The sequence below is a fragment of the Littorina saxatilis genome, linkage group LG7 (genome assembly GCF_037325665.1).
Source record: "Littorina saxatilis isolate snail1 linkage group LG7, US_GU_Lsax_2.0, whole genome shotgun sequence".
NCBI classification, from domain to species: domain Eukaryota; kingdom Metazoa; phylum Mollusca; class Gastropoda; order Littorinimorpha; family Littorinidae; genus Littorina; species Littorina saxatilis.
The window spans coordinates 44777834-44801633 of NC_090251.1; the positions used below are offsets into that span (position 1 = coordinate 44777834).

At 40.2% G+C, this 23800-nt stretch overlaps 1 protein-coding gene across 2 annotated transcripts; it reads left to right on the forward strand.

The window, feature by feature from the left end:
- Positions 1-1565: 1565 nt before the first annotated feature.
- LOC138971561 (procathepsin L-like) lies at positions 1566-23589 on the forward strand. Of its 2 annotated transcripts, XM_070344319.1 has the most exons (8): positions 1566-1719; positions 3235-3371; positions 4132-4237; positions 7581-7733; positions 10028-10151; positions 10719-10819; positions 11847-12121; positions 23356-23589. In XM_070344319.1, the coding sequence occupies exons 2-8, from the start codon at positions 3235-3237 to the stop codon at positions 23453-23455; spliced, it is 996 nt and encodes a 331-aa protein (XP_070200420.1). In that variant the 5' UTR covers positions 1566-1719; the 3' UTR covers positions 23456-23589. The 2 variants fall into 2 exon arrangements, with proteins under 2 accessions (XP_070200420.1, XP_070200421.1); XM_070344320.1 differs by lacking the exons at positions 1566-1719; positions 3235-3371 and adding an exon at positions 3636-3673.
- The last annotated feature ends 211 nt before the right edge of the window (positions 23590-23800 follow it).

Here is a 23800-nt window from a genome sequence, read left to right on the forward strand (position 1 = left end):
GCAAGTCTGCAACAGACGCTACAGGAAGAGAATGTCAGGTACGTCATATGAAAACGAGTGTCTACCGGACGAAAAAGGTTTTTTTTTTAAAGAAACAGGTACAATACACAGGAAGAGACTCTCAGGTACGCGTTTTCCGTCTTGAGAGTAGAAGTTAAAAAGCGAAGAGATGAGGATGAGACAAAGTATGGGGCTTGGAAGAGTGAGGTAGGGGGAGGGGGCGTAGGGACCACCCTTTAACACAATACTGAGGAAGGGACCTCCAGATGTCGCAACATGTACATTTCACATGTCTTTACATGGGGGAAAAAAGTGCTCTTCACATACCTCCAGATGTTGGGGGGGGGGGGGGTTGGAGCGGACTTACAATAAAGATGACGCATGGAACATTGTGACTTGACAGCTCTCCAAATAAATAGGTATATCTTCTTCTTGTCGTTCGCTTGGACTGTCGACATTTCATTTTGCGATTTGCGTGGATCTGTGGTTGGTTAAGTGCAGATCCTCCGACTTCAGCCCTTAGGTTTCTTTCAGGGTTACCCCGCCCTTAGTTCCTGGCTCAAAAACCTAACCCTGGGAACACATGGGGGATTTCTTGCCGGGGGTCCCACCCCGGGGCTAGAGCTTTTAATGCGGCTCTTACTCGCATGGTGTAACCGTCATCGGACACGTAGGGCATTTATAGGGTAGTCAGTGCCATCTGCCAACCCACCCCGTCCTGGGAGAGACACCGCTAGTTGGTCCGGGACTGCTTATTCTATATTCGCAGCTGGCCGTTCCCCTATCCGCCACCTGGGGACCCGCCGGGTTGAGGATAGTGGCCCCCCTACTGAATTGCTGCCAGCATTTGAAGTAAAACAAACAAACATCTGTAAGCAGTAGCTACCTTGGAACCTTGTGGTTAAGTTCGTGTAAACTCAAAATAAAAATGCTAAGGGAAAAAGATACGGGGCTTGATAACAGTCGTCGATTTTTACGGTCAAATGGATAAAGTACGGGAACAAGAAGGTGCAATGTCACTAAGTGAGTCCATATTTTGGCCCGAAATTGGTGGTATAATTGTGTGCGCGTGATTAACTTAGAAGCTGCAAAAACTACGCTTAAACTCTCATATATGCACATCCATTTAAAATGTGTGCGTGCATGTTATAGCAGGTACACTGGTATGCTTGACAATACACATCTGTGCAATAAACTCGCAGCTATTTACACTCACATTTACGTACGTACACACGCACACCTTTGGATTTGCTTGTGTGTCCATTATCTACCTGATTGCTCTACCTGATTGCCTGCTCGTCTATCTGGCTGTCGGTCGGTTGATCGGTCAGTCGGTCGGTCGGTCGGTTTGTTGGTCGGTCAAACTGTCTGTTCAGCTGTCGGATAACTATTCGCCTGTCTACTTTTGTCTTCTTCATTTGCCCTCACTTTCTCCCCCCCAAAAATCGTTGATTATCTGCCACCTGACAAAACATATCATACCTGTATCACATGAGATCGGGTACATATCCACCCCCGTGACTAAAAAAGGTGAGTATCATGTGACGGAGTGAAGACTGACAGCGAGTGGAGATAACACAGGTGTATAAAACACCTGCCATTGTTCTTTACCGGTGCGAAGTGACACCCAATACCTCCAGGTCAACTGTTGATTGCTCAGGGAAAAGATCTGATTACCAACTCTACGTTTAACCCCAACTGAGGAATTAACCTTCCAACGTAAGTCTGACCTTAAAGTTTGTTGGCTTTGTGTTTCTGGAGTTAATTAGAATAAGTTTCATGCTGTGTGTAATCGTTGTGTATGTTTGTTTGATGTTGTGTTTTTGTTTGTCATTTTAACTCTTGAATGTTTGCTTCTTTCGTCGGTTCTTTCTTTCTTTCTCTGCTGTATGTTTTGGTTTTGTTATTCCAAACGTGTTTCAAATTGTTTATTTGTTGCTTTCTGAGTTTGCGTGTGCGTGTATTTCTTCTTCTTTACGTGTGTGTGTGGGTGGGGGGGGGGGGGGGGGGGGGGGGATACAAAAAAAATTAATTATTTTTCTTCTTTTCTTTCACTTATCTTTTTTTTCTTTTTACATTTAGTCAAGTTTTGACTAAATGTTTTAACATAGAGGGGGGAATCGAGACGAGGGTCGTGGTGTATGTGCGTGAGTGTGTGTGTGTGTGTGTGTGTGTGTGTCTGTCTGTCTGTGTGTGTGTGTAGAGCGATTCAGACTAAACTACTAGACCGATCTTTATGAAATTTGACATGAGAGTTCCTGGGAATGATATCCCCGGACGTTTTGTTCTGTTTTTCGATAAATGTCTTTGATGACGTCATATGCGGCTTTTTGTAAAAGTTGAGGCGGCACTGTCACACCCTCATTTTTCAATCAAATGGATTGAACTTTGGGCCAAGCAATCTTCGACGAAGGCCAGTCTTCGGTATTGCATTTCAGTTTGGTGGCTTAAAAATTAATTAATGAGTTTGGTCATTAAAAATCTGAAAATTTAAAAATATATTTTTTTTTATAAAACGATCCAAATTTACGTTCATCTTATTCTTCATCATTTTCTGATTCCAAAAACATATAAATATGTTATATTTTGATTAAAAACAAGCTCTGAAAATTAAAAATATAAAAATTATGATCAAAATTAAATTTCCGAAATCGTTTTAAAAACTATTTCATCTTATTCCTTGTCGGTTCCTGATTTTAAAAACATATAGATATGATATGTTTGGATTAAAAACACGCTCAGAAAGTTAAAACGAAGAGAGGTACAGTAAAGCGTGCTGTGAAGCACAGCGCTACCGCGCCAAACAGGCTCGTCACTTTCACTGCCTTTTGCACTAGCGGCGGACTACGTTCAGTTTCATTATGTGAGTTCCACAGCTTGACTAAATGTAGTAATTCCGCCTTACGCGACTTGTTTCTTTTAATAAGGAGACTAAGGAGGGTCTATAGTGGACCTCTTTCTTTCTGTCGTTCTTTCTTTCTTTCTTTCTTTCTTTCTTTCTGTCGTTCTTTCCTACTTTCTTTCTTTCTTGAGTGGATGGTTTTGAAGGTCGGCGGCCTATTTTGTAATTATTTATTCATGTCCATGACTTCAGATGCTTCGCCTGGTCCTTGCAGCGCTTCTTGTGTCCTGTGTGATGGCCGCTCTTTCGCTGCCTTCTGACTTTCCTTCCTTTCTTCCTACTTCTACCCTATTGTTTATTTTGTAATTATTTATTCATGTCCATGCCTTCAGATGCTTCGCTTGGTCGTGGCAACGCTTCTGGTGGCCTGTGCTCTGGCCGCTCCCTCCCTGCTGGACCTGGACAGGGAGTGGACCACCTTCAAACACGTCTACAACAGACGCTACAACCCACAGGAAGAGACTGCCAGGTATGTGTTTTCCGTCTTCAGTGGAAGACGCACATTTTGTGGGGGGCAAATATTGCAAGATTGGGTGAGTTTAGATAGGAATTACGGAATAGAATTAGAGCAGTAAACAAAACTGCCTTTTTTTCAATAACGTTTCCTGCACACGGGAGGAAGTAGTCAGGTAGGTGTTTTCCGTCTTCGGAGTGGAGCGTAATTTAGGGAACGAAGGGTGAAAGTGAGGGTGAAGGGTTGTGGAACCATTGAGGGACCACGTTCAAGCAAGTCTACAACAGACGCTACATTCTACAGGAAGAGACTGTCAGGTAGGTGTTTTCCGTCTTCAGAGTAAAAGTTAAGAAGTGAAAAGATAAGAATGGGACAAGGGATGAGGGTGGGGGAAGAGAGGGGGAGAGATATAATGAAGTAAGCACATTCAAACAAGTGAAAACCAGACGGTACAATACACAGGAAGAGACTCTCGGATACGCGTTTTCCGTCTTGCGAGTAGAAGTTAAAAAGCGAAGAGATGAGGATGAGACAAAGTATGGGGCTTGGAAGAGTGAGGTAGGGGGAGGGGGCGTAGGGACCACCCTTTAACACAATACTGAGGAAGGGACCTCCAGATGTCGCAACATGTACATTTCACATGTCTTTACATGGAGGAAAAAAGTGCTCTTCACATACCTCCAGATGTTGGAACAAGATCTTTTCACATGTCTGTACATGGTGGAAGATGCGCACTTCGTGTGCCTCCAGATGTTGATGGTGTTGTTTGCTGCAGACGCGGGATCTGGGAGAGCAACCTGAGGATGATCCAGCAGCACAACCTGGAGGCTGACCGCGGTCTGCACAGCTACAGCCTGGGCATGAACCACCTGGGGGACATGGTCAGTTTACACACACACACACACACACACACACACACACACACACACACACACACACACACACACACACACACACACAGCTATATTCTGGGCATGAACCACCTGGGGGACATGGTCAGTTGCACACACACACACACACACACACACACACACACACACACACACACACACAGCTATATTCTGGGCATGAACCACCTGGGGGACATGGTCAGTTACACACACACACACAGACACACACACACAGCTATATTCTGGGCATGAACCACCTGAGGGACATGGTCAGTTACACACACACACACACACACACACACACACACACACACAGCTATATTCTGGGCATGAACCACCTGAGGGACATGGTCAGTTACACACACACACACACACACACACACACACACACACACACACACACATACACACAGCTATATTCTGGGCATGAACCACCTGGGGGACATGGTCAGTTACACACACACACACACACACACACACACACACACACACACAGCACACATACACACACAGCTATATTCTGGGCATGAACCACCTGGGGGACATGGTCAGTTACACACACATACACACACACACACACACACACACACACACACACACACACACACAGACAGACACACACACACACACATACACACACACACACACACACACACACACACACATACACACAGCTATATTCTGGGCATGAACCACCTGCCAAGTTACACTCACACCTTCATGTGCATGCGCATTCATCCATGCACGCACAAACGCGCGCAGGCACGCATACACGCAATCACGCAACCACGAACGCACGCACGGAACAAACGCACACATACACTTACACGCACCTTTACTCAAGCACACACACAGTACACCATTAAAAGGCGAAATACACAAGCAGGATAAGAACAACGACTACACAAGAGAAAATAACAAGAATTAATTAGTAACCAACAAGTCGCGTAAGGCGAAAATACAACATTTAGTCAAGTAGCTGTCGAACTCACAGAATGAAACTGAACGCAATGCAACGCAGCAAGACCGTATACTCGTAGCATCGTCAGTCCACCGCTCACGGCATAGGCAGTGAAATTGACAAGAAGAGCGGGGTAGTAGTTACGCTGGGAAGGATAGCACGCTTTTCTGTACCTCTCTTCGTTTTAACTTTCTGAGCGTGTTTTTAATCCAAACATATCATATCTATATGTTTTTGGAATCAGGAACCGACAAGGAATAAGATGAAAGTGTTTTTAAATTGATTTGGAAAATTTAATTTTGATAATAATTTTTATATATTTAATTTTCCGAGCTTGTTTTTAATCCAAATATAACATATTTATATGTTTTTGGAATCAGCAAATGATAGAGAATAAGATGAACGTAAATTTGGATCGTTTTATAAAAAAAAAATTTTTTTTACAATTTTCTGATTTTTAATGACCAAAGTCATTAATTAATTTTTAAGCCACCACGCTGAAATGCAATACCGAAGTCCGGGCTTTGTCGAAGATTACTTGACCAAAATTTCAACCAATTTGGTTGAAAAATGAGGGCGTGACAGTGCCGCCTCAACTTTCACGAAAACCCGGATATGACGTCATCAAAGACATTTATCCAAAAAAAGAAAAAAACGTTCGGGGATATCATACCCAGGAACTCTCATGTCAAATTTCATAAAGATCGGTCTAGTAGTTTAGTCTGAATCGCTCTACACACACACACAGACAGACACACACACGCACGCACATACACCACGACCCTCGTCTCGATTCCCCCCTCTTCGTTAAAACATTTAGTCAAAACTTGACTAAATGTAAAAAGACAGAAAGAAGCGTTTCATTTGTTTACACATAACGCTTAAGTCTGTACTCGGCAATTTTGTAAACACGATCCTTTCGTTGGAACATTATGTAAACACGTTATGCATAGGTTAGGGCAAATTGCATCGAATTAAAAATAAAGGCCTGAATGAAAACGACTCACCAAGGCAAGAAAAGAAATTGAGAATTCTTCCTTTCTTTTCTGGTAGATTTATTTCTCTGTTTGCTGGTTTTGAACACCACCCTTTCACAATTATTTTTAATTTTCTTTTTACACTCTGCACCTTGTTAAAATTAAACAAGTCGCGCAAGGCGAAAATACAACATTTAGTCAAGTAGCTGTCGAACTCACAGAATGAAACTGAACGCAATGCAACGCAGCAAGATCGTATACTCGTAGCGTCAGTCCACCGCGCACGGCAAAGGCAGTGAAATTGACAAGAAGAGCGGGGTAGTACTTGCGCTGAGAAGGATAGCACGCTTTTCTGTACCTCTCTTCGTTTTAACTTTCTGAGCGTGTTTTTAATCCAAACATATCATATCTATATGTTTTTGGAATCAGGAACCGACAAGGAATAAGATGAAAGTGTTTTTAAATTGATTTCGAAAATTTAATTTTGATCATAATTTTTATATATTTAATTTTCAGAGCTTGTTTTTAATCCAAATATAACATATTTATATGTTTTTGGAATCAGCAAATGATGGAGAATAAGATGAACGTAAATTTGAATCGTTTCATAATTTTTTTATTTTTTTTTACAATTTTCTGATTTTTAATGACCAAAGTCATTAATTAATTTTTAAGCCACCAAGCTGAAATGCAATACCGAAGTCCGGGCTTTGTCGAAGATTACTTGACCAAAATTTCAACCAATTTGGTTGAAAAATGAGAGCGTGACAGTGCCGCCTCAACTTTCACGAAAAGCCGGATATGACGTCATCAAAGACATTTATCCAAAACAAAAAAAAACGTTCGGGGATATCAATCCTAGGAACTCTCATGTACAATTTCATAAAGATCGGTCCAGTAGTTTGGTCTGAATCGCTCTACACACACGCACGCACACACACACACACACACACACACACACACACACACACACACACACACACACACACACACACACACACACATACACCACGACCGTCGTTTCGATTCCCCCTCTATGTTAAAACATTTAGTCAAAACTTGACTAAAAGTAAAAACAACTTTGACAACTGCAATACTTTCAATGTACACAACCAAACAGTACATTTTACAAATTGGTTTAAAGGAAACTTTATTCAATTTTAATACTGTGACATAGGTACACTATTGGCAATGAGGGTCCGTACTCAATCATAAGGTTATGTTAGCGAATCCTGAATAGTCTAGGCAAATGGAACCTCAGCCACTGATTGTGTCTGAATTATGATGAAATGCCTGCATGTTTGTAACAAAAATAGGAGTAACCTCTCACTTGCACGATACAAATTTGCTAAACTGAATTACACATACGTTAATTTAACGGGTTTTTTCCTTTCAGACGACTAAAGAGATTGTGGAGACCCTGAACGGTTACAAGATGTCTGCCAACAGGACAGCTGGCTCCACCTACCTTCCCCCAAGCAACGTGGGTGACCTCCCCGCGGAAGTTGACTGGAGGACAAAAGGTTACGTCACTCCTGTCAAGAACCAGGTTTGGACATTGGTCAATTTTTGGTCTGCTGTCTTCTTCAGTTCTAAAGAATAAAACAAGTCGCGTAAGGCGAAAATACAATATTTAGTCAAGTAGCTGTCGAACTCACAGAATGAAACTGAACGCAATGCAACGCAGCAAGACCGTATACTCGTGGTCCACCGCTCACGGCATAGGCAGTGAAATTGACAAGAAGAGCGGGGTAGTGGTTACGCTATGCTGCATAGCACGCTTTTCTGTACCTCTCTTCGTTTTAACTTTCTGAGCGTGTTTTTAATCCAAACATATCATATCTATATATTTTTGGAATCAGGAACCGACAAGGAATAAGATGAAAGTGTTTTTAAATTGATTTCGAAAAAAAAAATTTGATAATAATTTTTATATATTTAATTTTCAGAGCTTGTTTTTAATCCGAATATAACATATTTATATGTTTTTGGAATCAGCAAATGATGAAGAATAAGATAAACGTAAATTTGGATCGTTTTATAATTTTTTATTTTTTTTACAATTTTCAGATTTTTAATGACCAAAGTCATTAATTAATTTTTAAGCCACCAAGCTGAAATGCAATACCGAACCCCGGGCTTTGTCGAAGATTACTTGACCAAAATTTCAACCAATTTGGTTGAAAAATGAGGGCGTGACAGTGCGGCCTCAACTTTCACGAAAAGCCGGATATGACGTCATCAAAGACATTTATCAAAAAAATGAAAAAAACGTTCGGGGATTTCATACCCAGGAACTCTCATGTCAAATTTCATAAAGATCGGTCCAGTAGTTTAGTCTGAATCGCTCTACACACACACACACACGCACACACGCACGCACACACACACGCACGCACACACGCACATACACCACGACCCTCGTTTCGATTCCCCCTCGATGTTAAAATATTTAGTCAAAACTTGACTAAATATAATGAGTGGTGCCATAGAAAGATAATGCTGCTAAAATGCACTGAGACGATATCAAGCCAACCACAGGGCCGGACCAAATGTAGGGGGGGGGATTCCTCCTTTTTTGGGGGGGCAAATCAGCGAAGTGGCGAAGCCACAAGCGCGCGCCTGCAAAGCAGGCACGCGAACTAGGAGGGTCCGGGGGCATGCTCCCCCGGAAAATTTTTGAAAAACGGTTAAAATCTGTGCAATCTGGTGCATTCTGGGCCTTGTTTTGGGGGTTAAGAGCAGCATTGTGGGGGGGGGGGGGGGGTACCTTTTTCTCATCGGATTTCACATTGAATAAAATTTGTTAGAGACACACACAAAATTTATTTAAAAAATTTTTTTTTTTTTAAAAACACTCAAAGCAAGGTACATGCTTTTTCCAGGGGTGGGGTTCCGGAACCCCTGGAACCCCCCCCTGGGTCCGGCCCTGAACCACCCTGATGTTATTTTGTCTCTATCGCCCTGAACTTGAGTCGTCATTGGAAATACACTGTAACCCTTTAGTGACATTGACATTGCAAACGGAACGCTGCAGATCATGCTGGGCGTTAAAATCACTTTAGTGACATTGATATTGCAACAGTAACGCTGTGCATAGTGCTATGTGTCACTTTAGTAACATTGATATTGCACCAAGGAAACTGTAGAACGTGCTGGACGTTAAAATCACATTAGTGCCATTGATATTGCAACAGGAACGAGGTGGATCGTGCTGGGTGTAAAATAACACAAGTGACATTAATGTTGCAACAGTAACGCTGTGCATAGTGCGATGCGTTCAAATTACTTTAGTGACATCGATATTGAACCAAGAAAGCTGTGGATCATGCTGCGCATTAAAATTACTTTAGGGACATTGATATTGCAACAGAAGCGCTGTGGAAACCATGCTGAACGTTTTAATCACTTCAGTGACATTGATATTGCACCAGGGAAGTTGTGGATCATGCTGGACCTTTAAATCGTTTTAGTGACATTGATATTGCAACTGGAACGATGTGGATCGTGCTGGACGTTAAAATCACATAAGTGACATTAATATTTCACCAGGGAAGTTGTGGATCATGCTGGACGTTAAAATCGCTTTAGTGACATTGATACTGCAACAGGAACAATGTGGATCGTGCTGGGCGTTAAAATGACATTAGTGACATATTTTGCCAGGGAAGCTGCGGTTCATGCTGGACCTTTAAACCGCTTTAGTGACATTGATATTGCAACAGGAACGATGTGGATCGTGAAGAACGTTTTAATCACTTCAGTGACATTGATATTGCAACAGGAACGATGTGGATCGTGATGGACGTTAAAATGACATTAGTGACATTGATATTTCGCCAGGAAAGCTGCGGATCATGCTGGGCGTTCTCCACCACGGGCTCTCTGGAGGGACAGCACTTCAAGAAGACAGGACAGCTCGTGTCTCTCTCCGAGCAGAACCTCGTCGACTGCGCCATGACACAAGGTTGGTATTTTCCTCTGCCAGATTACATTGTTACATATCTACCCAGGAAGGTTGTGCCTAATGCACTGTATCTTCCTGTAGGCCGAAAAGGGTGTCAAGGTTTTAATGTTTCAGGTTTTTATTCGGCTTTAGGCCTATAAGGCGTTTAAGCTTAACAAAATACGCAGTTAAATCCCACATTCAAACACACGGACAATGAGAGTGCACGCAGGCACATTCTTTCTTTCTTTATTTGGTGTTTAACGTCGTTTTCAACCACGAAGGTTATATCGCGACGAACGCAGGCACAGCAAGCAGTGATCTTGAATAGGCAACAAAAGAAAACAAAACACACAAACAATCAAAAACAACATCATCACTAACTAGAAACTTATCAACAGGAGGAGCCTCCTTTATGATTATTTTTGCCACGTCAACAAAAAAAAAACATGCAGACAAGAAAAGCTTTCAGTAATAGCAGGAGAGCTTGGCAAAGAGTCCGCGCAGTCTTCTGTACGACCTTTTGTGGTCAGAACTGAGTCTTCTTCTTGTTCCCTTTTCTTCATTAATTGTATGTATTTTTTACAGGCAACCATGGATGCCAAGGCGGTCTGATGGACTATGCATTCTCTTACATCAGGATCAACAAGGGTATCGATACTGAGGAGTCTTACCCATACACCGCCAAGGTAAGTTAAAGGGATACACCGATCACCCCAAGAGGAACAGTACACAGTTCTGTTTGGGGTTTGAAATTATATCACCAAACACAAGAAATACATTGAAATCAGTGTCTGAACGTTCCATTACACAAATGTGACCCTCCACCACGTAATGAGTCGCATGTCACCTTTGCATGATTTTCATATTTTTACATTTTTCTAACGAGTGTTTTATGCTCTATCCAGTGGTGAAAACCGTTTTAGAAAAGAGCGAAAACTTGAGTTATAAGCCTGTGACTAAGGTGACCCTCACACTGTTCCAAGACACTCCCCGGACTTTTATTAAGCCTAGCGCAGAACCGCGCGAGGTGCCATGCGACTCATTTCGTGGTGGAGGGTCACAAATGTGTACGCTCTGGTTGAGAATTTGGAGTATACTTTGAAAACAGTTACTTCTCCAAGCACTCTTGTCTTTTTTCTTTTTTTCTTTTTTTTTGTTGGCTTTGTCCTCCTTTTTTCGCTTATGACAGCCTTGAAACGTGCTTGCATTTGCTAAATTATAGATATGAGAATCTTAATTCACACGTGTTTCCACAATAACATCCTTGACATGGGCTGGCATTTGCTAAATTACAAACTGGAGTACCCTAATTCCAACGGATTTCATGTGCCACACGTATATATAACCACCAGCACTGAAGAAATATGACTATGGAAATATTAGGGATTCTGATATCGAAAAGTTTGCACAACAAAATCGTTTCCTTTTTCATTTAATTGATAAGCATAGTTTCAGATCATTTTTCGAGTAAAACTGATATTGCAGGTGCGACGAAACTGTAGTTCAGAGAACGTCCCTTGTACTTGTTAAAGTCAGATCAATTTCGACAATTCTGCTGAAATGTCGGCAAAGTTGTATGCGATTTGAACTAAACTTCGGCGTGTCGCCAACTGCCAACACTACACGAAATACGTGCCTTTGTAGCTTAAGTCTCAACGTCCTCGTTATCAGAACAATTCACCTTATTTCCTTCTCTCTTGTTGAACCTTGCAGAACGGTTTATGCCGCTTCCGTGCAACTGATGTAGGGGCTACTGATATGGGTTACACCGACATTCTCCGCAACAGTGAGACGGATCTGCAGTCTGCCGCGGCCACCGTGGGCCCGATCTCTGTGGCCATCGACGCCTCCAGGCCTACCTTCCACTTCTACAAGACCGGCGTGTACTATGACCGCGAGTGTAGCTCCAAGAAGCTGGACCACGGGGTTCTGGTCGTCGGCTACGGTGGAAGTTCTATGGACGGGGCGTACTGGCTGGTCAAGAACAGGTGAGGGAGATCGTACAATGCAGTACAATACAGTGCGATACAGTATAATACACTCAAATATTATCAGATACACTCCAATACAATGCAGTCCAATACAGTAGAATACAATGCAATACAATACAATACAATACCATACAATACCATACAATACCATACAATGCAATGCAATGCAATGCAATAGAGTAAAACAATACAATACAATACAATACAATGCAATACAATACAATACAATACATTACATTACATTACATTACATTACAATACAATACAATGCAATGCAATGCAATAGAGTAAAAACAATACAATACAATACAATGCAATGCAATGCAATACAATACATTACATTACATTACAATACAATACAATACAATACAATGTGTTGGGAAACGCTGCTGTTGCTGAGCTTTGGTTCAGTTTTGTGTGTTGCATGTGGTTGACTTATTTGTACTTTGTGGGAAAGTACCGATATTATATTTTGTAAACACAATATTTATGTTTGGACGAGAATGCAGGTGAACTTTCTAGTCCTGTCAAAACAAGTTGTTTACCACGCTGTTTCGAGTCATGGGTTCGTGGCGTTCGTTCGGATTAAATGCGTCGGCGCTTTTGATATACGTCACAGAGACTGTCGCTGTTTAGTCCATGCGCGGCTCGTATAATGTAGTTGTATCGTGTTCGGTCTGGAATATTCTCGAGATTGCGTATTTGCTATATATGCCAGCGCGATTTGTATGTTAAAAAGCTTCTACTTTGAGTTTTGCTACCATGTGCAGTTGTATGTATGGAATGCTAAATAAATCCTCGAACTCATTTTGACGAGTTGTTTTCTGCTGCTGCGAAGACGGGCGACGTAGAATAAAAGAACACAACTATACGACATTTGAGAACTTGTGGCAATCTCAAGTGTCGTGTAACACAATGCAATGCAATGCAATGCAATGCAATGCAATACATTACATTACATTACATTACAATACAATACAATACAATACAATGCAATGTAATAGAGTAAAAACAATACAATACAATGCAATGCAATACAATACAATACAATACATTACATTATATTACAATTCAACTTTATGGTCTGAATGTGGGCACAATTTCTTTTATATAAAATAAAACCAGATTTTAGGTAGAATGTTACTGTGTATTTGCCTTACTTGAAATATGTTTTAATGTGAAAAGTTGAATTGTACTGTCCGACGTATTTTGTAAAGCGCACCAAGTCTGCCGTCTGGTTAGTGAGTGAACAGCGCTATATAAGAACAATGTATCATATATGTTATCTAATCACAAGGTTCTGATGAGAAATTCATTTAAGATAATGGTTAAGTTTGAGTAAAAGATAAGAGATATGAGGGTTAGTTATTGGACTGTTTACTCGTAGACACAACAAAACATTAATCTCCAAGTTTAACTTCATCACGGAGTGCTGGTGTTCTCCGATTAATGAAGTTAATGAACGTGAAAACTAAGTTTATTCTGCGGCAAATTGTAAACTGAATTTTTGCTTGATAGGGAGGGTGAGGGTAAGGCGATTGAAAATTCGATTATCTTAAAATCTGATTTGGGCAATTCCAGCGTCACTGACGTGGCATTCGCACAAAACATCAGACATTATTCGCCATAAAAATAATAGTCATGATGATTTTATTAACTCAAATTTGTGCAGAGATTTCCCCAAACATGACAACCTTCCTACCCAAGGTTAAAAATGTTGAGGTAAAAAAAAGCTAAGGATACTTAAATAGAGTTTTGAAAAACGTCACTGACGTGGCAAAAATGCTCACCTGCATTTCACTGACTAAGCGAAATTCTAAAATTCTATGAGATTAGCCAAGTAAATGATGTGATTTTGTTAGATCATAGTCAAGGCATATCATACGTTCTGATACATAAAAGAAATTGCAAATATCAAATGTATCCTTGCGACTAACGGTTAATATGTAGCGTCACTGACGTGGCATTTGAGCGTCACTGACGTGGCACGTGTGAATTCAATGTTCAATAGTGATACTTTTTTGTTGTTAAAATATAGGTAGTTTAACACGGCCGATTTTAAACTGATTATTGATCTTCTCGGACATTGTTGAACCACTATACGGCTCTTTGTCCCTCCGTCTGTCTGTCCGTTGGTCCGCCCGTTGGTCCGTCGACACCATTGCCCATCTGAATAACTTGTAAAATAATTATTTCAATTGCACACTTTGTACATGTATTGATACACTTAAAAGGAACATACACCTCTAGCAAACATATTTAAAGCATTCCGGGTCAAGGTCACTACTCAAGGTCACCGGTCAAGGTCATTCTTTTTGTCTTGTACACTTCAGACAACGCCTTGATTTTTCGAAAATATTTCACTCAAACTTGGCGGGCAAACAAGTACACACCCTCAGAAAGATAAATGGCTCCTGATTCTGGCTCAAAAACGTCATTCACACGGTTTTGATTTGAGCTGTCATTAGTTTGACGTTCTCCGCTGTCTTAATTATTCCCTCCTGGCAATTATATATATAACTACCGTTATACACTCACGTCAAACAAATGAGTATGTACATTTGACAAGATTCTAAATGTGAACCACACTATTCCACTTTATATTTGTTGGTGTTAGTCGAGAATGACAGGGCGGAATAACACGTTCATTCTAAATCTGAACATAACCAAACTCAAACATTGTTAGCATCTTTCTCCGCGAACCTTACGAAAAAAACTATTTCATTTTTTCATCGCTTATGTAGCAAAAAGATTGCGGTGAACCAAACCATGGACTTAGTCGTGCTGAAACAGCCTTTTCTTGTGTAAATGACATTTTCTTTCAGCACTGCGAACACTCACAGATTTACTTTTCTGTGCACTCCACTTCGTTCTACACTATTGTTTTTGTCGGCGGTTGCGATTTTTCTTTTGTTTTTGTTTTCCTTCAGATACTTTAATTTTCATAGAGGGAATAACCAGAAGTCACAAGGAGTACAGGTCCGAAGAATGTGTGAGGAAAAAATGGGATCATTTAGACTTTAAGGAATGGAGGCACGGCCCTTATTTCGTGGAGGCTGGCATTGTCATGGAGAAGATATATACCGAGAGGCATAAATTCCGCAAACTGATCTTTAAAATATCCCAAAAAATCAACTCAGTGGTGAATGTTTTCAATGTTTGAATATTTTATTTATTGGCCATTTTAGTGTTTAAAAACCTTCGCTTTATTGATTTTTAATAGAACATCATGAAATGACAATTTTTCAAAAAAAGTGACTGAGTCCAAGCGCAATGATTTCGGAAAACGTTCAGTGTTCATCACGTTCAATGCTTTGGCCAGCTCTAAGCATCCCAATCGCTTGCTGTCTCTCTCCTTCATCAAGTCGTGGCATGATTGCGATATCTGATACAGCCAAACAGCCAGTTGCATTTTATAGGGCCACACACTATCTTTTTTACGTTATTGTCTCCCGTTCAGCCCATTGTCTTTATCAGCACAGTGAGCTGTGGCTTATGGCAATCCGAATGGTGCAAAAGTCCCTTTTAGCTCTTGATGTCTAAATAACACATTATTTAGCTAAATAACGCGTTATTTAGCTAAACAATGCTTTATTTAGCTATATCATGCATTATTTAGCTAAATAATGCATTGTTTAAATTAAACAATGCATTATTTACAGATACAGAAAAAAGAGAGCCCAGAGCACTAAATAATGCATTGTTTAGCATAAATAAGAGATTGTGTTTGTAAATAACTCATTATTTATAAATAATTACGCGTTTTCTCTAAACAATATATTATATGTAAATAAAGTGTTATTTAAATAAATAAAATATTATTTAGATAAATAAAATATTATTTATCTAAATAAAATATTATATGTAAATAAAATATTATTTATCTAAATAAAATATTATTTATCTAAATAAAATATTATTTAGATAAATAATTTATTATTTAGATAAATAATTTATTATTTAGATAAATAATTTATTATTTACTGTTTTTGCCTTGAAATAGTATTATTACACTAAATAATGCTTTATATAGCTATATAATAGGTTTCCGCTATATAATTCATGATTTGGTAAATAATACATTATATACCGTAAATAAAATATTATATACCGTAAACAATTCATTGTTTAGCGCATCGCGAAGCCGTTTTTTCTCTTGTTGTTTTTTTCCACGTGTTTCCGTGGATCCACGAGAGCTCTGTTGATTCTCAAACTGACCAATCAGACAACTAGCATCTGTACACTAATTAAAGTCCCATTGTTGAGTGTGACGAAAACTCGTGGTGACGATTTTAAAACATGTTGGGTCACGCATGGTCCAATCTTACATGGTCCAATCTTACATGGTCCAACCTTACATGGTCCAACCTTACATGGTCCAACCTTACATGGTCCAACCTTACATGGTCCAATCTTACATGGTCCAACCTTACATGGTCCAACCTTACATGGTCCAATCTTACATGGTCCAATCTTACATGGTCCAACCTTACATGGTTCAACCTTACATGGTCCAATCTTACATGGTCCAATCTTACATGGTCCAATCTTACATGGTCCAACCTTACATGGTCCAACCTTACATGGTCCAACCTTACATGGTCCAATCTTACATGGTCCAACCTTACATGGTCCAACCTTACATGGTCCAATCTTACATGGTCCAATCTTGCATGGTCCAATCTTGCATGGTCCAACCTTACATGGTCCAATCTTACATGGTCCAACCTTACATGGTCCAACCTTACATGGTCCAATCTTACATGGTCCAATCTTACATGGTCCAACCTTACATGGTTCAACCTTACATGGTCCAATCTTACATGGTCCAATCTTGCATGGTCCAATCTTACATGGTCCAACCTTGCATGGTCCAACCTTGCATGGTCCAATCTTACATGGTCCAACCTTACATGGTCCAACCTTACATGGTCCAATCTTACATGGTCCAACCTTACATGGTCCAACCTTACATGGTCCAATCTTACATGGTCCAATCTTGCATGGACCAATCTTGCATGGTCCAACCTTGCATGGTCCAATCTTACATGGTCCAACCTTACATGGTCCAACCTTACATGGTCCAACCTTACATGGTCCAATCTTGCATGGTCCAATCTTACATGGTCCAACCTTGCATGGTCCAACCTTAGATGGTCCAACCTTACATGGTCCAACCTTGCATGGTCCAATCTTACATGGTCCAACCTTACATGGTCCAACCTTACATGGTCCAACCTTACATGGTCCAATCTTACATGGTCCAACCTTACATGGTCCAACCTTACATGGTCCAATCTTACATGGTCCAATCTTGCATGGTCCAATCTTACATGGTCCAACCTTGCATGGTCCAACCTTGCATGGTCCAATCTTACATGGTCCAATCTTACATGGTCCAACCTTGCATGGTCCAACCTTGCATGGTCCAATCTTACATGGTCCAACCTTACATGGTCCAACCTTACATGGTCCAATCTTACATGGTCCAACCTTACATGGTCCAACCTTACATGGTCCAATCTTACATGGTCCAATCTTGCATGGTCCAATCTTGCATGGTCCAACCTTGCATGGTCCAATCTTACATGGTCCAACCTTACATGGTCCAACCTTACATGGTCCAATCTTACATGGTCCAACCTTACATGGTCCAATCTTACATGGACCATGTAAGATTGGACCATGTAAGGTTGGACCATGTAAGATTGGACCATGTAAGGTTGGACCATGCAAGATTGGACCATGTAAGGTTGGACCATGTAAGATTGGACCATGCAAGGTTGGACCATGTAAGGTTGGACCATGTAAGATTGGACCATGCAAGGTTGGACCATGCAAGGTTGGACCATGTAAGATTGGACCATGCAAGATTGGACCATGTAAGATTGGACCATGTAAGGTTGAACCATGTAAGGTTGGACCATGTAAGATTGGACCATGTAAGATTGGACCATGTAAGGTTGGACCATGTAAGGTTGGACCATGTAAGATTGGACCATGTAAGGTTGGACCATGTAAGGTTGGACCATGTAAGGTTGGACCATGCAAGGTTGGACCATGTAAGATTGGACCATGTAAGGTTGGACCATGTAAGGTTGGACCATGCAAGGTTGGACCATGTAAGATTGGACCATGCAAGATTGGACCATGCAAGATTGGACCATGTAAGATTGGACCATGTAAGGTTGGACCATGTAAGGTTGGACCATGTAAGATTGGACCATGTAAGGTTGGACCATATAAGGTTGGACCATGTAAGGTTGGACCATGTAAGATTGGACCATGCAAGATTGGACCATGCAAGGTTGGACCATGTAAGGTTGGACCATGTAAGATTGGACCATGTAAGGTTGGACCATGTAAGGTTGGACCATGTAAGATTGGACCATGTAAGATTGGACCATGCAAGGTTGGACCATGCAAGGTTGGACCATGTAAGATTGGACCATGCAAGATTGGACCATGTAAGATTGGACCATGTAAGGTTGGACCATGTAAGGTTGGACCATGTAAGGTTGGACCATGTAAGATTGGACCATGCAAGGTTGGACCATGCAAGATTGGACCATGCAAGATTGGACCATGTAAGATTGGACCATGTAAGGTTGGACCATGTAAGGTTGGACCATGTAAGATTGGACCATGTAAGGTTGGACCATGTAAGGTTGGACCATGTAAGGTTGGACCATGTAAGATTGGACCATGCAAGGTTGGACCATGCAAGGTTGGACCATGTAAGATTGGACCATGCAAGATTGGACCATGTAAGATTGGACCATGTAAGGTTGAACCATGTAAGGTTGAACCATGTAAGATTGGACCATGTAAGATTGGACCATGTAAGGTTGGACCATGTAAGGTTGGACCATGTAAGATTGGACCATGTAAAGTTGGACCATGCAAGATTGGACCATGCAAGATTGGACCATGTAAGGTTGGACCATGTAAGGTTGGACCATGTAAGATTGGACCATGTAAGGTTGGACCATGTAAGGTTGGACCATGTAAGGTTGGACCATGTAAGATTGGACCATGTAAGGTTGGACCATGTAAGATTGGACCATGTAAGGTTGGACCATGTAAGGTTGGACCATGTAAGATTGGACCATGTAAGATTGGACCATGCAAGGTTGGACCATGCAAGGTTGGACCATGTAAGGTTGGACCATGTAAGGTTGGACCATGTAAGGTTGGACCATGTAAGGTTGGACCATGTAAGATTGGACCATGTAAGATAGGACCATGCAAGATTGGACCATGCAAGGTTGGACCATGTAAGATTGGACCATGCAAGGTTGGACCATGTAAGATTGGACCATGCAAGATTGGACCATGTGAGGTTGAACCATGTAAGGTTGAACCATGTAAGGTTGGACCATGTAAGATTGGACCATGTAAGATTGGACCATGTAAGGTTGGACCATGTAAGGTTGGACCATGTAAGATTGGACCATGTAAGATTGGACCATGTAAGGTTGGACCATGTAAGGTTGGACCATGTAAGATTGGACCATGTAAAGTTGGACCATGCAAGATTGGACCATGCAAGATTGGACCATGTAAGGTTGGACCATGTAAGATTGGACCATGTAAGATAGGACCATGCAAGGTTGGACCATGCAAGGTTGGACCATGTAAGATTGGACCATGCAAGATTGGACCATGTAAGATTGGACCATGTATGGTTGAACCATGTAAGGTTGGACCATGTAAGATGGGACCATGTAAGATTGGACCATGTAAGGTTGGACCATGTAAGGTTGGACCATGTAAGATTGGACCATGTAAGATTGGACCATGCGTGACCCAACATGTTTTAAAATCGTCACCACGAGTTTTCGTCACACTCAACAATGGGACTTTAATTAGTGTACAGATGCTAGTTGTCTGATTGGTCAGTTTGAGAATCAACAGAGCTCTCGTGGATCCACGGAAACACGTGGAAAAAAACAACAAGAGAAAAAACGGCTTCGCGATGCGCTAAACAATGAATTGTTTACGGTATATAATATTTTATTTACGGTATATAATGTATTATTTACCAAATCATGAATTATATAGCGGAAACCTATTATATAGCTATATAAAGCATTATTTAGTGTAATAATACTATTTCAAGGCAAAAACAGTAAATAATAAATTATTTATCTAAATAATAAATTATTTATCTAAATAATAAATTATTTATCTAAATAATAAATTATTTATCTAAATAATATTTTATTTAGATAAATAATATTTTATTTAGATAAATAATATTTTATTTACATATAATATTTTATTTATCTAAATAATATTTTATTTAGATAAATAATATTTTATTTATCTAAATAATATTTTATTTATTTAAATAACACTTTATTTACATATAATATATTGTTTAGAGAAAACGCGTAATTATTTATAAATAATGAGTTATTTACAAACACAATCTCTTATTTATGCTAAACAATGCATTATTTAGTGCTCTGGGCTCTCTTTTTTCTGTATCTGTAAATAATGCATTGTTTAATTTAAACAATGCATTATTTAGCTAAATAATGCATGATATAGCTAAATAAAGCATTGTTTAGCTAAATAACGCGTTATTTAGCTAAATAATGTGTTATTTAGACATCAAGAGCTAAAAGGGACTTTTGCACCATTCGGATTGCCATAGTGGCTGGATCAGCACTACTGCAAAGCGCACGCTGACAGCGTGAAACATTTGCTCCGACACTCAAGATGTCAACTACAAATTACAGGTTCAATCTGATTTTCGTTTGAGAGCAAAATCGTTCAATGCACTATTTGCAGAATTTATGCCTTTCAGTATAGATGGGAGGTCTGGGTTTCGCAGTTTAGTTGTTAACTGCTGAACTCGTGAGTTACTTTGGGTAATACGGTCCTGTATAGTATGTGACAGTGACAGTTCTGTTGGCAAAAAAAAACCGACAGCAACGGGACCTTCGTGGTCGCAAAATACAGCGAATAGCACTGTTTTTCTTTGAAACCCTTGCTTACAAATGGAGTGCGTCTCGTAATTGTGGCCCAATTGTTTTGTGTGTTCTGGCAATAATATAGAAGGAAACCAGTCTCATTATCAGTGACTAGATTCATCGCAAGTGTGGGTCTACTTGGTTCAAAACGGTTAAGCAGATCGCGTGCAAGAGGAACTTGTTGCTTCTTCCGTTCATTTTGCGGCCAGCTTTTGAAGCTGAAGGTCATTGTGTAGAATTCTTTGAACGGTTCTATATGAAAGTTTAAGTCTTGCACTATATACTCGTATGTACCCTTTTAAATCTTAGTCCTTAAGTTTTGATACAGCAGCTACATTAATTTCGGTTGCACGGCTGTTCGGACGTCTTGTTGGTTATTTAGAGTTGTTTTTCCCAAGTGTTGATTTCCCTTTTCTTCTGTCAGATAGTAAATTATGTAGCAGCTTTGTTTCATATTACTTTCTTCACCTTTGTAGAAATGTCCTTTGTGTCATTACCTAGCTACACTCTTTTACAGAATAGGAGTTGTTCATGGTTCTTGACATGTCTTTCTTTCTTTATTTGGTGTTTAACGTCGTTTTCAACCACGAAGGTTATATCGCGACGGGGTTCTTGACAAAAGACCCCGTTTTTGAAGCATAACCCAAAAGTGACGTATTTTGATGCCTCGTCATTTATGACGTAGCAACCTAATGGCGTCATATCTGAGAGGTAAACCAGTTAAATGTTTGGCCTTTCAAATTATATATTATTTTTGATGATCAGTTACCTGAAACATTTATGATTGCGTTTTGATAATTTTGTTTGGATCATAAGTCGTACAAATCTCTCGGTTTAACTGCACTAAAAATTAAAAATAAAGGACAAATGATCTCGTTTGTGTGCTCAGCTTTCTCCAGTTACAACTGTGTTGACCTTAGTTAGAACATGTAAAAAAAAAAATCATAAGGAAATCGGTTCAAATCTACCAGAAACAAGTACACATGGTTCCAAAGTGCCATAGTCGTTACAAAACAGTGCCACGTCAGTTACGCACTTTGTGCACAACAAAATGGGGACAAACAAACTCAAATCACATGGTTGGACTCCTCCATTTAAACGCTAAGAAAACTCGAAAAAAGAAATAAATCAACCGATCGGTTCATCGCCACAAACAAAAAGTCTGCCCGAAACGTCACTGACGTGGCACCATTTTTGGGGTAGAGTTTGTTTTAAATATATTTCAAAAAGTATTAGCAATTGATATTTTAAAAACAGATCAAACGATAATTTTAGGCTTCTGCAGCAACTTTGACTAATTTTCGAAACCAAAACAATAAAAACTAGCACACGCGATGACATTCTTAAAAGTTGTCATAAAATGACTTCACACCGCACGTTCCCAAATGACATCAAAACAAAATGGCGGCATGCAAGGGGAGTGAACTAGACGCAAGCGATGAATGATATAAGTAACTGTAAACATCTCTTGTGGCATATGTACGGTGAAAAAGTCGTCAATTCCATTTTGAATTTCAGGCTTAGGTGAGCATATTTTTTGGAATTGCCCATTTAGTTCCATTGTGCCTTTGTATGAATAGCAATGTCTTTGCAGTGGAATGTAGATGGACACACATAAAGAAATCCATCGAAAATCCATGGGGTTTTAATATATTTTGTCTTTTCTTTGCTCTCTTTCATGGATATATGTTCAGGATTTTAAGACACGTTTTCTCGACAGTGTCCAATAATAAACTGCGCACACTGGTTCGGTAAAAACTAAGTCAAGAAATACGTCTACCGTGTTTCACTTGGGGTGCTCAGTGTAGTCAGGGACAAACAATTGGGTCGGTTCGGTAACAGTACAAACAGATTTCTTGTGCATGGGAATGTAAGTGCTCAAGACTAAAATGTACATACAGATTTTTTCATAGTGAGTGAAGAAATATGTCTCGGGTGTTTCAGCTGGGGGGAAAAAATTAGGTCGGTTCAGTAACAGTACAAACAGATTTCTTGTGCATGAGAATGTATATGTCCAATTCTAAACTGCCTGAGGATGTTCCATAACTTAACACGCCTTTATGTTTATGTATTTTGTCCTATCTTTACTCCTTTGAATGGCTATTTGTTAAGGGTCGGGGACAAAAGCTTAGGTCGGTTCGGTAAAAGTACAAACAGATTTCTTGTGAAAGGGAATTTATGTGTCCAATTCTAAACCGTGCATACTGATTTGTTAAAAGTAAGTGAAGAAATATGTCTCTTGTGTTTCAGTTGGGGACCTGCGTGGGGTATGCAGGGCTACATTCAGATGGCTCGCAACAGGGACAACGCCTGTGGAATTGCCACTCAGGCCAGCTACCCAACCGTGTAGGGATGGCAATGGTTTGAACGCAGCCCAAGGAGTTGGGAATTGAGATCTTTCTGGCATAATGGAATGCGTTGGGTATTGATGGATTGTATTGTAGATTAGATGATGTGCAGTTAAATTAAAAAATAGTAACATTGTGTTAGTACTTTGACCTTTTGTTTTAGGCCAAGAGAGAGAGAGATAGAGATAAAGAGATAAAGAGAGAGACAGAGAAAAAAAGAGTGGGTTTGTGTGTGCGTGTATGTGTGCGTGCGTGCGTGCGTGTGTGCGTGCGTGTGTGTGTCCGTGTGTATGTTTGTTTTCCTTTCTCCCCGTCTGTCTGTCTGTCTGTCTGCCTGTCTGTCTGCG

Excerpts from the sequence above, each read along its gene's own strand:
- LOC138971561 (XM_070344319.1), top strand. The coding sequence starts at position 3,235 with ATGCTTCGCTTGGTCGTGGCAACGCTTCTGGTGGCCTGTGCTCTGGCC. Across the intron at positions 3,372-4,131 it reads CCACAGGAAGAGACTGCCAG|ACGCGGGATCTGGGAGAGCA; the intron begins GTATGTGTTTTC and ends TGTTTGCTGCAG. Across the intron at positions 10,152-10,718 it reads CGACTGCGCCATGACACAAG|GCAACCATGGATGCCAAGGC; the intron begins GTTGGTATTTTC and ends TATTTTTTACAG.